Source organism: Acomys russatus, chromosome 12, assembly GCF_903995435.1.
Source record: "Acomys russatus chromosome 12, mAcoRus1.1, whole genome shotgun sequence".
NCBI lineage: Eukaryota > Metazoa > Chordata > Mammalia > Rodentia > Muridae > Acomys > Acomys russatus.
In genome coordinates, this window is record NC_067148.1 from 29949270 (window position 1) to 29964592 (window position 15323).

General features: G+C 43.2%; 1 protein-coding gene across 7 annotated transcripts in view; it reads left to right on the forward strand.

Annotated features, from left to right (window-relative positions):
- Fn1 (fibronectin 1) overlaps positions 1-9835 on the forward strand; it is a 70553-nt gene extending 60718 nt beyond the window's left edge. For all 7 annotated transcript variants that reach the window (XM_051154133.1, XM_051154127.1, XM_051154128.1 and 4 more), the window contains 5 exons: positions 2240-2404; positions 5033-5158; positions 5788-5894; positions 8692-8805; positions 9441-9835. In XM_051154133.1, coding sequence (XP_051010090.1) covers positions 2240-2404; positions 5033-5158; positions 5788-5894; positions 8692-8805; positions 9441-9512 — 584 coding nt within the window. In that variant the 3' untranslated portion in view covers positions 9513-9835. The remainder of the gene's footprint in view (positions 1-2239; positions 2405-5032; positions 5159-5787; positions 5895-8691; positions 8806-9440) is intronic.
- Positions 9836-15323: the final 5488 nt, after the last annotated feature.

Genomic DNA, 15323 nt, shown 5'->3' on the forward strand with positions numbered 1-15323 from the left:
AGAAGAGGGTGCCAGATTCTCCAGAACTGGACTTACAGCCATGTGGGTGCAAGGTCCTCTAAAAGAGCAGCCAGTGCTCTTAACTTCTAAGCCATTTCTCCAGCCTCTTTATATGTGTCCTAATACTCTTTAATATACATATACATATATATATATTTCATGTTACATACGTGCAAGACCTTAATAAAGGTTAAATGGCCATCACAAAAACTTAATAAAGATTAAATGACCCCCGTGCAAAATCTTAATAAAGCTTTAAATGACCGCCATGCAAAATTAAAGGTTAAATGACCCCCAACACAAAAATCTTAATAAAGGTTCAATGACCAGCAAGCAACATCATAATAAAGGTACTTTAATCATAAAAAATCTAAATAAAAGTTGAATGACCCTTGACTCTTCGGTATATCCTCTTAAAGTCTTTCGAAGCCAACGATGTGCCACTTAAGTTTTTTAAGTTGCAGTGCTAAAGATTCACCAAGGAACAGGAGTTAGGGACTAACTGAAACTGTGAACCCCGAATCATCTTATACTGTCAGGGCTAAGTCCCGGCTTCTTCCAGGAAGTAGGACTTCTGTGTAGGGCCAGGTACTTCATTTCCTCCTCAGAGAGAAGACTGCGACTTCACTCTTAAATAAGCAGCCGCATGCCTGGCAATGCCGAGGTGGGCAGATAGTCTGTCACAGCCACAGTAATTAGCATTTGGCTTTTGTGGTTTCACTTGTAAAGTGCCACATGAAAGGACTTTCCCCCCCCCCCCCAAAAGCATAGGGGTTTTGTGGTTTTCCACATTGTTTACTTGAAGGTATGGGGTGTGTTTCAGACAGGATCCTATGTATAGTCTGTGAGGGACTTAAACCTGCTATGTCGCTCAGGCTCCATAATGTCAGAGCAGAATTGTAACTCGTGGATATTTTAAAATACTCCCCGTGGAAGAGTGTAGGCTCCTTTGTTTTCTTTCCAACCCCTTACTCCAGCAGTGATCTTACTTCTCTTGGCTTTAAAGCATTTTAGACTTTCTAGTTCTCCCAAAATGGTGTCTTTTGAAATATCAGGCATTTCAAATATCAATTGCATTTGTGCTTTTGAATTTTACACTATTAAAAGAAATAGCCACATAGGGGATTTAAATTCATATGAAGTTAGCTTATTTAGCACTTTGAGAATAACCTGGGGTGTGCTTTATTTATACAAATTATATTTACTTTTATTTGTTGATTATAAATGGGTATTGATGTTTTACCTGTGGGTATGCCTGTATACAGTACACATGTTTGGTGCCGTGGAACACAAAAGCTGCTTCAAATCCCCCGAGACTGGAGTTATTATAGACAGCCTTGAGACACCATGTGGGTGCTGAGAACCTAAGCCAGGTTCTCTGACAGAGCAGACAGTGCTCTTAACCACCTCGCCAGCCCCTACACAGATTATTATTTTTTATCCTTTAAAAATACTTTTTTAAATTCTTAAGATAAAAATGTCTAAAACAGAGGTATGGGATCTTGGGAAATCCACCGAGAGTTTTACTTACTCATAAATATCTGTACCATGGTAATTTCTCTTACTTGGAAGGTCCAGTTTCACCTAGTTTTATAGTAACTGTAAAATCTAGGTTTTCAAAACTATTTTGTTAAAAAAAATGCTATAATGTAAGTGAAGACTGCATTATAATGTTACATAAAAATGTTAACACTATTTTTGGAACAAGCAAAGAATGGTAACTAACAATAATTGTTAGTTACTCGCCAGCAATTGTTAGTGGGTAATTTCTGCATCTTGATTATGGGCCAGTGTTTTGGTTTCTGGGTTTTATGCAGCCTCTATTGGATCCTAATGTGGAGGGGATATTTATATTATTACATCTATGTATTTGTACTAGATGAGGAAAGAGATACAGATAAATATTAATTAGCTCAAAGATACTCAAGAATCCGGGAGAAGCTTCAGTGCCCACATCTTCACTAGGTAAAGTGTCTGAAGATCTGTTTCATGTCATGAGTAGTAGATTTCCCGGAAAAGATCACCTTTTGAAACAGAAGACAGGAATGAAGGAAGATGGGCCACGTTGGCCCTGCTGTGGCAAGTGCCCACTGGCTACAGCAAAGCATTGGTGATAGTATCTGTGTTCTTAGCACTACTTGACTAGGTCATGGTATACAGTACATGTGTTCTCTTATGGTCTATAACTGTCAATAAGATGACTTTTCCTTTTTCTCCTTTTTCCTCCTCTTGTTCATAGTCAGCGAAGGCCTGAACCAACCTACGGATGACTCATGCTTTGATCCGTTCACGGTTTCCCATTACGCTATTGGAGAGGAATGGGAGCGATTGTCTGAGTCTGGCTTTAAGCTCACATGCCAGTGCCTGGGCTTTGGCAGTGGTCACTTCAGATGTGATTCATCTAGTGAGTAGCTTGCTTCATCCATCAACTCACTCCTCCATCTCTTCTGGCCTCATGCATTCGCACTTAGTTGGCTACGGGAGCATGTTTGGCAGACACAGGCTCTTCCAAACATGGTGCAAACAGAAGTTAACTGTTTGACCCAAAGTAACATTTTGCATCATAGAAAGATGATGGGAAATTTTACTTGTTGAACATTACCGCATTTCAAGAGTTGTGTGCTAATCCAACTATGCATCACAAATGTAGTGGTGATACGTGTTTTGAAATGTTTAGTTATATATAAGTTGATGAAGTTTAAAAAATATCATTATAGATTATATGAGACAGGCAAGCAGAAACTCCAAATTCCTTTCAGTCTTTAGTGTTGACTGAGGACAGAGGTCAACATTTAGCTCACAAACACTATGTTTCTCAACATGACCAGATACACATGTAATGTAATATATGCACACGTCTCTCTCTCTCTCTCTCTCTCTCTCTCTCTCTCACACACACACACACACACACACACACACACACACACACATCTCACAACCCACACATCCCAAACATTGCTAGTAATGTAGAGGAAAATGTCTTGGTAATGCAATTAACACTTAAGGATCGAGATCAGAGATGGCTAGTTAGGTGATGGCAAGTCTGATGACCAGAGTTCCATCGCTGGAACCCACACAGTGTCAGCTCCCACAAAGTGTCCTTTGACCTCTACCTATGCACTGTGGGGCACTAATGCCCATATGTGTGTGTGCGCGCACATGCACACACACACACACACACACGTGTACACATACACACACGTGTGCGCACACACACAAAAATCAATAAATGCAATAGAAATTGTTAAAGTCAACTTTGACTGGAAAATATTTGATTTTCAAATTTTAAAGAGGTTAATTTGTTTTTAAATATTGGAGAAAATGTTCCTAAGAATTATCTGTGCTTACAGATTTAGTATTGGAGTGTATAACCATTCATTTAGTCTTTGTTTTTTGAGGTATAATTATTATTGGCAATTTGTCTTTTTTTATTTTTATTTTTTTCAAGACAGGGATTCTCTGTGTAGCCTTGGCTGTCTTGGACTCTTTGTAAACCAGGCTGGCCTTGAACTCACAGAGATCTGCCTGCTTCTGCCTCCTGGAGGGCTGGGGTTACAGGTGTGCACCACCGTGCCCAGCCTTCCTATGTGATAATCATTATGTCATAAGCACAAGCATACGGACAATTATAGAACCCATATTTCATGGAATGACATTTACCAGCTCTCTAAAATTTTCTGCGAAACATTTTCCGTTACTTCACATGAAATGGCTAAATCCAGACTGAATACTTAAAATCAAGAAGTGGTTTCATGTATTGCAGGTGTCTGTATCTGGATGGGACACAGTAGGCTGTCCACCATATTGGAGTCAGGAGGGGTAACATTTGGCATCAACTAGGTGGCTTTTCAGTCCTGAGAGTGAACTATGTTGAAGTCTGTATGTTTTTAATGAGTCAGTACTTGATTGGAAATATGGAGAAATACAATAATTTTATCTGTGAGCCTTTGGCTCGCCATTCTTTGCAGAAAATGCCTTCTACTTTTGTGTCTAGTTTAAGGAAGGCTGCATGGTTGACAGAGTGGAAGAAACACTGCATTGTATAAGTGTCTAAAGTGGATTCTATTTAGCATAAACCTTAGAGATTAAAAAGGCATCATACGTGACACATTAGACATAGTCTTGGTGACTAGATACTTAGAACTCATCCTTTGTACGAGCCTAAGTCGTTGATTTGTCATTATTTTGTTTGTTGTTATGTTTGTCCTTGTTTATATTAACCAGGTGGTAACAGGTAGACACCAGCTGTCTCTCTTTAATGTTTCTTTTGTTTGTTTATTTGGTTGGTTGGTTGGTTTGGTAGGTTTTTTTTGGGGGGTTTTGTTTTTTTGTTTCTTGTTTTGGTTCTTTGGTTTTTGGTTTTTTGAGACAAGGTTTCTTTGTGTAGCCCTGGCTATCCTGGGCTCACTTTGTAGATGAGGCTGGCCTTGAACTCACAGAGATCTACCTGCCTCTCCCAAGTGCTGGGATTAAAGTCATGCCCCACAAGGCCCAGCATTTCTCTAATGTTTATCTAAACTATTTATATCTCAGATCTCTGCAAACCCCTCCCCCATTTTTAAAAAAATTCTCCAATCCCATTTTAGTGCTCAATAACTGTAAAGTTTAAAACGAGCCAAATGAGCCAGGCATGGTGGCGCACGCTTTTAATCCCTGCACTCGGGAGGCAGAGGCAGGTGCATCACTGTGAGTTCGAGGCCAACCTACACAGAGAAACCCTGTCTTTAGAAAATGGGTGAAAAAAAGAGCCAAAGGAATCGCTGATTAGTCATATGAAATGGTTTTGGTAGAGTGCTAAATCTTGTTATGATTACAGGAGTGCACCTCCTCCGCCGCCACCACCACCATGCCAGCCGGTAGTGCCAAATCTTAACACTGGCCTGGAAAACATTAAATGTTATGATGGAGAAATGGTCCATCATAGGGAATGTGACCTTTGACTTCACACTCCTTATTTCCTGTCCCAGCAAACTACCCATCCTGCGAGTCAGAACACAAATAACTCTTTGCCTTCGATGTCCCCACCTTACAGAATGGTGCCATGACAATGGTGTGAATTACAAGATCGGAGAGAAGTGGGATCGGCAGGGAGAAAATGGCCAGCGGATGAGCTGCACCTGTCTTGGGAATGGAAAGGGAGAATTTAAGTGTGATCCCCGTACGTCATCCTAATAATGGTTTCTTTTATTATTGTTGTTGTTGTTGTCATCGTCGTCATCGTCATCATCATCATTATTATATCATTAATTAGTTTAGTTATTTATATAGTGCTCTGTCTGCATGTACAACTGCAGGCCAGAAGAGGGCATTAGATCCCGGTATAGATGGTTGTGAGCCACCATGTGGTTGCTAGGAATTGAGCTCAAGACCTCTGGAAGAGCAGTCAAGGCTCTTAACCTCTAAGCCCAATAATGGTTTCTAGACCCTTAATTCCCTCTTTCCTAATCGAACCAAAACATCCTTTACAGGATGGGCTGGACGCAGTGGGTTTGTCAATCTTGCAGTTGGGCAATCAGTAGAATGCTTTAAAAGTAAATCATGACTGAATGTTATGTCCGAGCACATTAGCCCTTTCACGGCCTGAGCACTTTGGTCATCTGCAGTGAAGTGTTATGAGTAGACTCAGCTTTTAGAATCCGACTTCCATCTTTCCATCTGGCTTTAAAACATCATCCAAGTCGATGAGATTGACCTGTTGCTCATGCACGTCTAGGGCAGGTGCATCAACTTGAGTCTGTGGCATTGTTCTTGGTCTGACAACTGTTACCAATTCATCCCCATGTGCAGACGAAGCAACATGCTATGATGACGGGAAAACGTACCATGTAGGAGAACAGTGGCAGAAGGAATATCTCGGAGCCATTTGCTCCTGCACGTGTTTCGGGGGCCAACGGGTAAGACTGGTAGTGTTTAGATAAAGCACAGAGGAGGCTCCAACATGGATGTGCTGTGTGCACGGGTGTGCCTTGCCTCTTATGAAGAGTCCCCAAAATGGGATAACCCTCCCTATTTGTTCCCCACCTTGATAATAGCTTCAGCACCCCTCCCCCCCCCAATGACTAAAATTTTCAGCCTATCCTCTTTGTCCTCACCTGAACTGTAGCACTAAGCCAGCCCCCAGCTCTGTGCTGATAGACTAGCAGTGTTGTTCACATTTTTAATAATACCTTGATCTAAGAAAGTGCCACTATTTTTGTGCCCTTGTTCTCAACCTAAAAATAGATCCCTTATTATCACTCTAACACTGAGCTAAGTAATAATGGGTGAACAGGGAACAAGAAGTGGCCCTGGCTCCTAATGATATACTTGGAAACATTGAATTAGCATATCCTGCCAAGCCAAGCTAAGCACAGGAGAGAGCCTGACTAATCAGTTCTGAATGGGCTAGGATCAGCAAGAAGGCTTCATAGAAAAGAGATGCGCAAACCACCTGGGGTTTGGCATGGCTAACACTAAGTGGGGAGGGAAGAAAGCAGAGGCAGCACACTTCCTGGCCAGTGTGTGCTTCCTGGCCAGGAAGAGCTGGTCCAGGTGGGTCCATTGAGGCAGTCATCCCCTGGACTCTTGGTAAGAAATTGGATTTGAGGTGGGAGAGGGTTACGGAGGGCTGGAAATTCATTACTTAAGCCAGTTAAGTTTCAGCCATTTCTAATATGTGCCCTTAGTCAATAATGTAACAACAATTTCTATCCCATCATTTATCAAAGACATTTTGAAATTTGAAAGTGGTTTATAACTTAAAAGTAATAGGGAGCCGGGTGTGGTAGCGCACATCTTTGATCCCAGCACTGGGGAGGCAGAGGCAGTAAATCTCTGTGAGTTTAAGGCTAGCCTGCTCAACAGAGGGAGTTCCAGGACAGCCAGGGCCCTGTCTCAAAAAACAAACAGACAAAAGGTAATAGACGGGACAGGCTCCACACATTGTCCTTTGATCTCCACACACATGCTGTAGCACATGTGTGTGCATACACATACATAAATAAATATACTAAATAAAGGGCCTGACCTTAAAAGGTGCCCAAATTCTGATGCACGAGGAACAACCCCCAGCCCCACAACCCCTGTCGTGAGGTTCACTGGTTTGTGCTGTCGGCATTCACCGGAGATTAAAAGTAGCATAATGGAACGTGGCCATTGAAAAAATTAATCTGGGAGCTAGAGAGATGGCTCAGTGGTTAGGAGCTGCCTTGGTTCTTCTGCTCACGTGGTCCATAACAACCAGCCCCCAGGAGAGCCAATGTACTCTTCTGGCTTCCTTGAGCATCAGGCTCAGATGGTGCACAGACATACATGTAGGCAAGCATACTTATAACATAAAATAAAAAATAATGTAATTTTTTGTTAAGAAAAAGAAAATTAATCTGGCCACAGGAAGGATTCCGTGTACCGCCGGAACCTTCTTAGATCTGGGGCAGTCTGTGGGGGACTGACAGTCTCATTTCATTCATTATTTATGGAGCAATCTCTCTGTTCCCTCCCTTCCCACCCGGCATCCCCACCTTCCCCTTACAGAAGCAGATCAGAAAACTCAGTCACCATGGTCTAAAATGAGTGACTTTGTTGGAAAGTAGATTTCGGTCTGCCTTCCTCACTTGTTACTTATAAACATGAAACCCTTTGAGCAACACCTGTCTTTAAAGTTCTGAAACAGAACAGTGGCAGCTGTTACGGTTTTAGACCAAAGTACTTTGATTGGTTCTGTAAGCAGGTCTTATGGGAAGTGGGCCCTTAAATGGAGGGATACATCGAAAACAGTTAAATGAGTGTATTAAAAAAAAGTGATTGTAATTATTTGCTTATGCTTGAGACAGGGTCTCTCTGATATGTAGCTCTGGCTATCTGGACCTTGCTGTATAGACCAGGCTGGGTTCGAACTCACCTGCCTCTGGGCGTGTGACACTGTTTGTAAAGTTTCATTCAGGTTAGGCGGAGGATGGCTACCAACCTGAAGAAGTCCCTCAGTCTGTGAATGTCAAGAGCTACTTGAAGCCAGAGTCGGCACCTCTCTGTGTGCCTTCCCTCCTGTCCACCCCCCTTGCCCCTAGGTTTCCTGCTGACCGTGGCATCATTTGCTCCCATCAGCTCGAGAGCAATGAGAAAACAAATCTATGTCCAGCAACGCCCAGGAAGAGGCACAAGCCCACTGTGGTATCTTCCTGTGCCCCTTCCCATCTCATCTCTGGCTACAGCTGAGGCTACAAATGCTACAGGCCAGGGAGAAGGGATTAAACAGAGAATATGACCCATTATCCAGTCTACCTGAGGCCCACTGTGTCCTTTCTGGCTCCTCCGAGGCACTGATCTCCTGTGGGTCTGTTTCCTTCACTGGAAGGTGATGGAATGTGTCCACACGCTCTCGAGTCAGTTAGGAGCCATGGAGGGCTATGAGAAATCCTCCACCTACAGCAGCAGGAAGCCTACTGGGAAGGAAGGTGGGCCGATCAGTAGAGCCTGCATAGGAAAAGATGAGGGTATTTCAGAAGGAAGAAAAGTGCACGTAGACAGATATGTAAAGATAAGAAAGATATATTCTAAGTTATAAATACAAGTAGGCAGCATCCAAGCTTCCTGTGTGGTTAACTATTTGTGGCTGATACATCAGAGCTGAAATTCTTTCACTCAGACTCTAAGTTATGATACACTCAGGTTATCTATCATAAACCCCATTTGACTTCATGTCTCTCCTCTCAGGGCTGGCGCTGTGACAACTGCCGCAGACCCGGGGCTGCTGAACCCAATCCCGACAGCTCCACTGGCCATACCTACAACCAGTACACACAGAGATACCATCAGAGAACAAACACTGTAAGTGCACACTCATCCCTTGCACACTCATCCCCGGACGTTCCTCCCTGGATGTGCTCAGGCACATAGGAGGAAGTCTGTATACATGCTTTTCTTCTGAGGGAACCAAATGAGTTTTATTTCAGATAGTATATTATATTGGGATACTATATTTTATTTGGATGTATTTATTTATATCGGAAAGAAGTCTTTTGTGGCTGGGGAGATGACTCGGTGCTGACGGCCTGAGTTCAGTCCGCAGAGCCCATGTAAAAGAGCTGTGGCAAGTCTTTGTAGTCTCTTGTAATCTCCCTTATTGACAAGGCAGAAATGGGGGGGTGGTGTCCCCTGGGGCAGGCTAGCCAGCTAGCTAAGCCGAATTAATGAGCTTCAGGCTCTTGAGCTCCTGTCTCAAAAAAAAGTTAGGCAGCATCTGCCTACACACCTACATATACCCACATGGACACACATACACAAGGTCTTATGAATTACAACCTGTTATAATTTACTAAGTCCCTGAGTATTGTCTATTGCTCAGTAGATTGCTAGTCTTTTGAAACTAGATAGTTATCCTCTCTATAGCTCACCTGTGACCCACTTTTGTTTTGTTTTTTTCTGGAGTACTTGCTACTAATGGTCTTCTTCTCTTTTGACAGAATGTTAATTGCCCGATCGAGTGCTTCATGCCGTTAGATGTGCAGGCTGACAGAGACGACTCCAGAGAGTGATGCTCCCAACCCAAGCCAGCGAGTGTCCCTCTGCCAAGGTCAAGCCGCACCCGAATGATGTTAGCAGACCCTCCATCTTTGAGTGCTCATTTCTTCCTTCAGCCTTTTGCTCTGAAGTCAATGTTCTCAGCTTCAGCTACACACAAACACACACACACACACACACACACACACACACACCTTCTCCAAGCATCACCCTGGGGGATGTTTTGAGGCTTCTGCCATACATGGTGACAGCTGGTGGCCGCGTTCACCCTCAGGGTATTCAGTACCATTCTGGATTCTTCAAGAGAATCAGAGATTCTTGTGGTTTGGTCTGGGATCGATAGGGAAACGCAGATAGCCGGCCACAATGCTAACTGTATTGAATGATGGTACCCAAAATCTTGAGTAGGAAAGGTACCCAGACACTTCTGCTTTCTTTAGCCATCTGGCCTGCAGCCCCGGCAGGAGGCTTGTCCTGTCGCCCTGTGTTCAAACGCCTCACAGTACTCACTTTGTCCCAACAATTCTAATTGCCTAGAAATATCTTTCTCTTACCTGTTATTTATCAATTTTTCCCAGTATTTTTATACGGAAAAAATTGTATGGAAGACAGTATGCAATTGATGAGAGGAATTCAGTATAGTTATGGTTGGTGGTTATTTTTATACTGTACATGCCAACGCTTTACTACTGTGGAAAGACAAGTGTTTTAATAAAAAGATTTACATTCCATGATGTGAAGGTCACTTCTTTCTTAACATAGGGTATTTGGAGAGAGAAATTATGATCTTCATGAATGTCCTTTTTCTCTTCAATTCAAGAAATATTTGAAAAGCCAGTGTGTTGGGCTGGGGTGATTTCTGTACATGAACTTATGCCTGGCCCTACAGAAGCCATTTTGTGTTCTCGGTTGTGGTTCTGCCTTAAAAGATTTAAATGGAGTCAAATATTTATTAAGCTTGCTGGCTAGCATTTTAGAAGAATAACTGAAATAACCTTTGGTTATTCTTTTTTAAGAGGTTCTCATCGTGTGTGTGTGTGTGTGTGTGTGTGTGTGTGTGTGTGTGTGTGTGTGTGCCTGTATGTGTGCATGTCTGCACATATCTGCAGTTGCCCATGAAGATCAGGAGGCCAGAAGGGGATGTTGGGTCCCTTAGAGCTGAATACAGGTGTCTGTGAGGTAGGCACTGGGATTTGAACTCATGCTTTCACCTTGCTAGCCCTGTAGCTCTTTTTTAAACATCATAGGCCTTTGCTATGGATGGACGAGCTGTTACAATGACTTGAATGGCACCTCCTCCCACATGGCCACTCCTCCTCCAACAAAGATGCCTAATGCTTCCCCAAGGGTTCACTAACTGGGGACTAAAGATGCATTCTCACTCAAACCACCAGAATTATTAATTAGTAAAAGATTCAGAAAATAATTTTAAGATACCATTATTCAGTAAAAAGTTCTTTAGCAAATATGTGACAAAGAATAAATTCAGAAAGGTGTCTTTTAGCTCACTTGCTAGAAGAACACACTAGATCACTTTTGAAGCAGTTTGCAAAATGCCTTGACATTTAGTTCTCATTTGGAGGAGGGTCCAAGGATTAGTTTTGCAGAGAATCCAGCTCAGATGAGCTTTCCTTAAAAACTATAGGCTTAGCGCCTGGGCTTTTACTTGTTCAGCTTTTCCAATCCAACAGTCAGCGAGCTAGCTGCAATCTACCTATCAAAGCAACAGGAGAGTGAGGCCTTTTGGCTTAAACCTACAATCCCACTGCTTAGGAGGCTGAAGCAGGAATATTGTCATGAATCTGGTCTTTACAGAAGCTCCATGCTAAGCCTGGGCTTTGGCAAGTGAGATCCTGCAAAAGAAAGATATCACGGGATGCTAAGTGTGATGGCGCACACTTGTAATTTCAGCACTTAGGACATGAGGGCAGGAGAATCTTGAGTTTGAGCCCAGGCTGGACTTGCACTACAATGGCCAAACTGGGCTACATGGATGACCATGTCTTAAGAAAGCAACAGGACTGGGCTGGAGAGATCGCTCAGGGTTAAGAGCACTGGCTGTTCTTCCAAAGGTCCTGAGTTCAATTCCCTGCAACTCCATGGTGGCTCACCACCATCTATAATGAGATCTGGTGTTCTTTTCTGGCGTCCAGGCACACATGTGGACAGACTACTGTATAAACAAGTGAAACAACAGGACTGGGTATGGAGTTGAGTTGGCAGAGCATTATTAGGCTTAAGTGTGTAAAGAGGCCCTGTGCTCAGTCAACACTGCATAAAATGGTGCGATGGTGCATGTTTGCAATCGTAGCACTGAGGAGATGAGGTGGATGGGTCAGAAGTTCAAGGTGCGGAGTTGGAGGACACCCTAGGTTACATGAGACCCTTGTTTTTCCCCACTAACATTCAAAAGTCATAGGAAGTACAGATCCAGCTGTTATTTAAATGGCTGTCTGACTTGGGGGGCGGATCCTAACTTTAGTTGATGGTCCCAGGAGATGGGGGAGGGGAGCTGCAGGGGGAGTGAGCACATTCATGACAGAAGTGGTCAATTGCTCAAAGGTCTTCATGGTAAAAAACAAAACAAAACAAAACAACAACAACAACAACAAAAAAACCATACACATCAGAAGGGCATGGAAGCTCATTCCTGTAATTCCAGCACTGGGAAGGGAGGGGCAGGAAGATCCTCACATGTTGATAGAGCCAGCCTGACCTACAGAGTGAGGCCCTGCCATAAAAAGCTAACAAAGCAACCAAATGCAAAGAGCAGGTTCTGCCTGCTGTTTTGTTCCAGCCAGCCTGCCAAACTGCGAGCCAAAGCAGAGTCCCTGAAATGTCACACTGAACCGAGTCTAGTGAGTTGGACTGATACAGCTGAATAGGCAATCTCTTTGCGACTGCTTTGGTGTGGAAAGGTAAAAATCACAAGCTTTGCAAGACTTAAATAAAAAACAACACCCCCCCCCAAAAAAAAACCCAACAACTCAAGAAGGGGTTGGAGAGATGGCTCAGTTTTAAAGGAGTTCATCACTGCTCTTGCTGAGGACCCGCAATTCTGTTCCTAGCATCAATATCCAATGGCCATCAACTGTCTGTAACTCTAGCTCCAGGGGATCCAAAGCCTCAAGCCTCCAAAAGCCCCTGCACTCGCGTGCGCATACTCTTGCAGACTCACACATGGGTGCCGCAAACCGAACCCTTGTCCTTTGCAAGAGCAGCAGGCTTTTAACCACAGAGCCATCTCTCCAGCCCCTAAAAAATTAGTCTAAAAAACAAACAAAAAGCAAGACTTTGTCTTTCCTATGGTAGTCTATTGCTTTTCTTTTCTTTCTTTCTTTTTTTTTTTTAACGTTTAATACAGAATCTCACCTGGCCTCAAATTCACTCTAATTGCTCCTTTAGCTTCCCAAGTGCTGGGGTGGGAGGCCTGGGCCCTCACACCTAGCATTCTGCTGTTTTTCAAAGCAAATGCATTAAACTGACTACTCAACTTGGAATCTATGCAGCACATTTAAAGGGCCTTCTTTCTCTGTTTGGGCATCACAGTGCAGGAAAAGTTTGAACTCTTTCCCTCCGGCCCTCTCAGTAAAAGCATTCATCAGGAAAGCCCCTTGGTACTGTCGCTGAGTCCCCTGAGAAGTGCCTTCAGCGAGCCAGCTTGCCAAGGCCTAATTAAAAGACATGGCTGGATGTAGGCTGGAGATAGACAATTCAAAATAACTCAGTCAAAAATTAGTGCATTTTGTTAGACTTTTGAAAAGAAAGTTAACAGTTTTTGAAGTTTTACTGTGCCTGGCCAAAGTTGATTTGTAATGAAATATGTTGTTTTGTATTTCTATTGTTTTCAGCTCTGAGGACCTAAGTGAGTTATGTAAATTAGCCTATAATAATGTCACCATAAGCCTGTGGGGCACACTTTCTTGGGAGGTGAGTAAAGAAATGAGGAGGTAGAGATCACAAGTACAGGAAATGGCTTCTCCTATTTAATTATATTTCCATGGAAAATTCTATTCCATTCCTAGCTGTATGAAACTCATTAACGTGATTAAGAAACAACACATCAGCACATTTAAGTGCTGCAATTGCCTCCTATTCAGTAAGTTTCCATTACTGCAGTAGGGAAAGTGGCAGGCTACAATTTTTTTTTAAAGTCTCACGCTCAGGGATGCAATTCAACTGTTAAAAAAAAAATGAAAGCTTTGCTGGGGCTTCTCATGTTTGCAAAGATCTAGATTACCAGAGGCTGGTAACGCAGGGACGGCAGGAAGGTGACCTTGCACAGATGCACCAAGCTCTTGAAGACTCTGAGGCAGGGCCCGCAGGATCACTCGGAGGGAAAAGTGCTTGTTGCCAAGTCTGATGACCTGAGTTCTATCCTAGGGACCCACATGGTGGAGAGAAGTGACTCCTGCAGGTGTCCTCTGACCTCCACATGCATATTGTAGTGCATGTGAGTGCACACGTGCACACGCGCGCACACACACACATACACTTCTCTCATTTGAGATGTGTTATTTTTTATTATCAACACTGTCCTACTCTATTTTCATTAAATGGCTCTATTTGAATCGAAAAAAAAGAAAAACTCCATAAATTACAAATGAAGAGAATCTGCTAAGTATGACAGAGCAGAAAGACTGTTTGCCAGCTAAAGTCCCCAAACGAGAAATCCCTCTGCGCATTTCTCAGTAGTCAGGTCTGGGATATAAAGGCATGCCTTGCATTTCCTTAAACTCCTCACTACTTAACTCTCCAGAGACAAAGTGGCTTTAACAACCCTAGGAGCTAAATTTATCTCTAAAGTAACTCTTGTGAGCCCCTTGTGAGAGGCTGTACAGTCAGTCTGGGGCCATGGGGGTCAGCACTCCGCATGGCTTGGGTGGGTCTGGGTATGCAGTCATGTGCCTGGAGGCTGCACACCACACAAGCTCCATCAGGCCGTGTGTACAGGAGGCCAAGGGTTCTACCAGTGAGAACTTTATACCAGTGTGTGACAAATCTTGTGTATGGAATATGAGTGTTTCTAAGTGTACGTGTTGGGGATTCCTTTTAACAATGACACAGCCCAGAGGCACCCCAATCTTCCCAGCCCCTGCCCTAGCTTTCAAATGCTGGAATCTGTGGCTTATGCCTTGAGTGACAGACAGGTATTCTACTGACCAACCATGCTCATATACTGTTAAAAGCGGCTCTACAAAACATCTTGTGGTTATTAAAAAAAAAAAAAAAAAATTAAACTAACCCACTCTCCTAGTACTATTTTTATTTGTGATAAGATTATCTGAAAGCTAGAATCCCACCATAACCTCTCAGGTGTGAGGACACAATGGTTTAAGTGCTCAAAAGAGCAGCGGTTAGAACTATATTTAAGCTCAATGGGGCAGGATACGGTTGAGTAAACAAATGGTTCTAATTACACATTAATTTTCACCTTCAGTCAAGCTAAATACCTCAGGGAAGACAGCGCATTTAATAATTTATGAGTCAAAAATCTGCATATGCTATTTATTGCTACAAAAAAAAAATTTAAGAAGTGCGGTGGCCAACTGTGTGTATCTGTGACTGCGGGTTGGGAATTACGGAGTTCCTCTGAGGCTGAGGTTACAGCTCGGCAGCAGAAGGCCCTGAGCTCTGGTCCCTAGTAGAGAAGCAGTTCATCATCAAGGCTTCTTGGGAGACCTGAGACTCAGATGCCTCTCAAGAGGTGAGAGGCAAATGTTGGCCGAGGCTGGAACAGGAAGTTTCGTTTCTAGGACATCTCCTTCACAAGGCTGGCAGGTAGTGTATGCAAGATGGCTTGTGTCCTTCAGAGGCAGGGCATG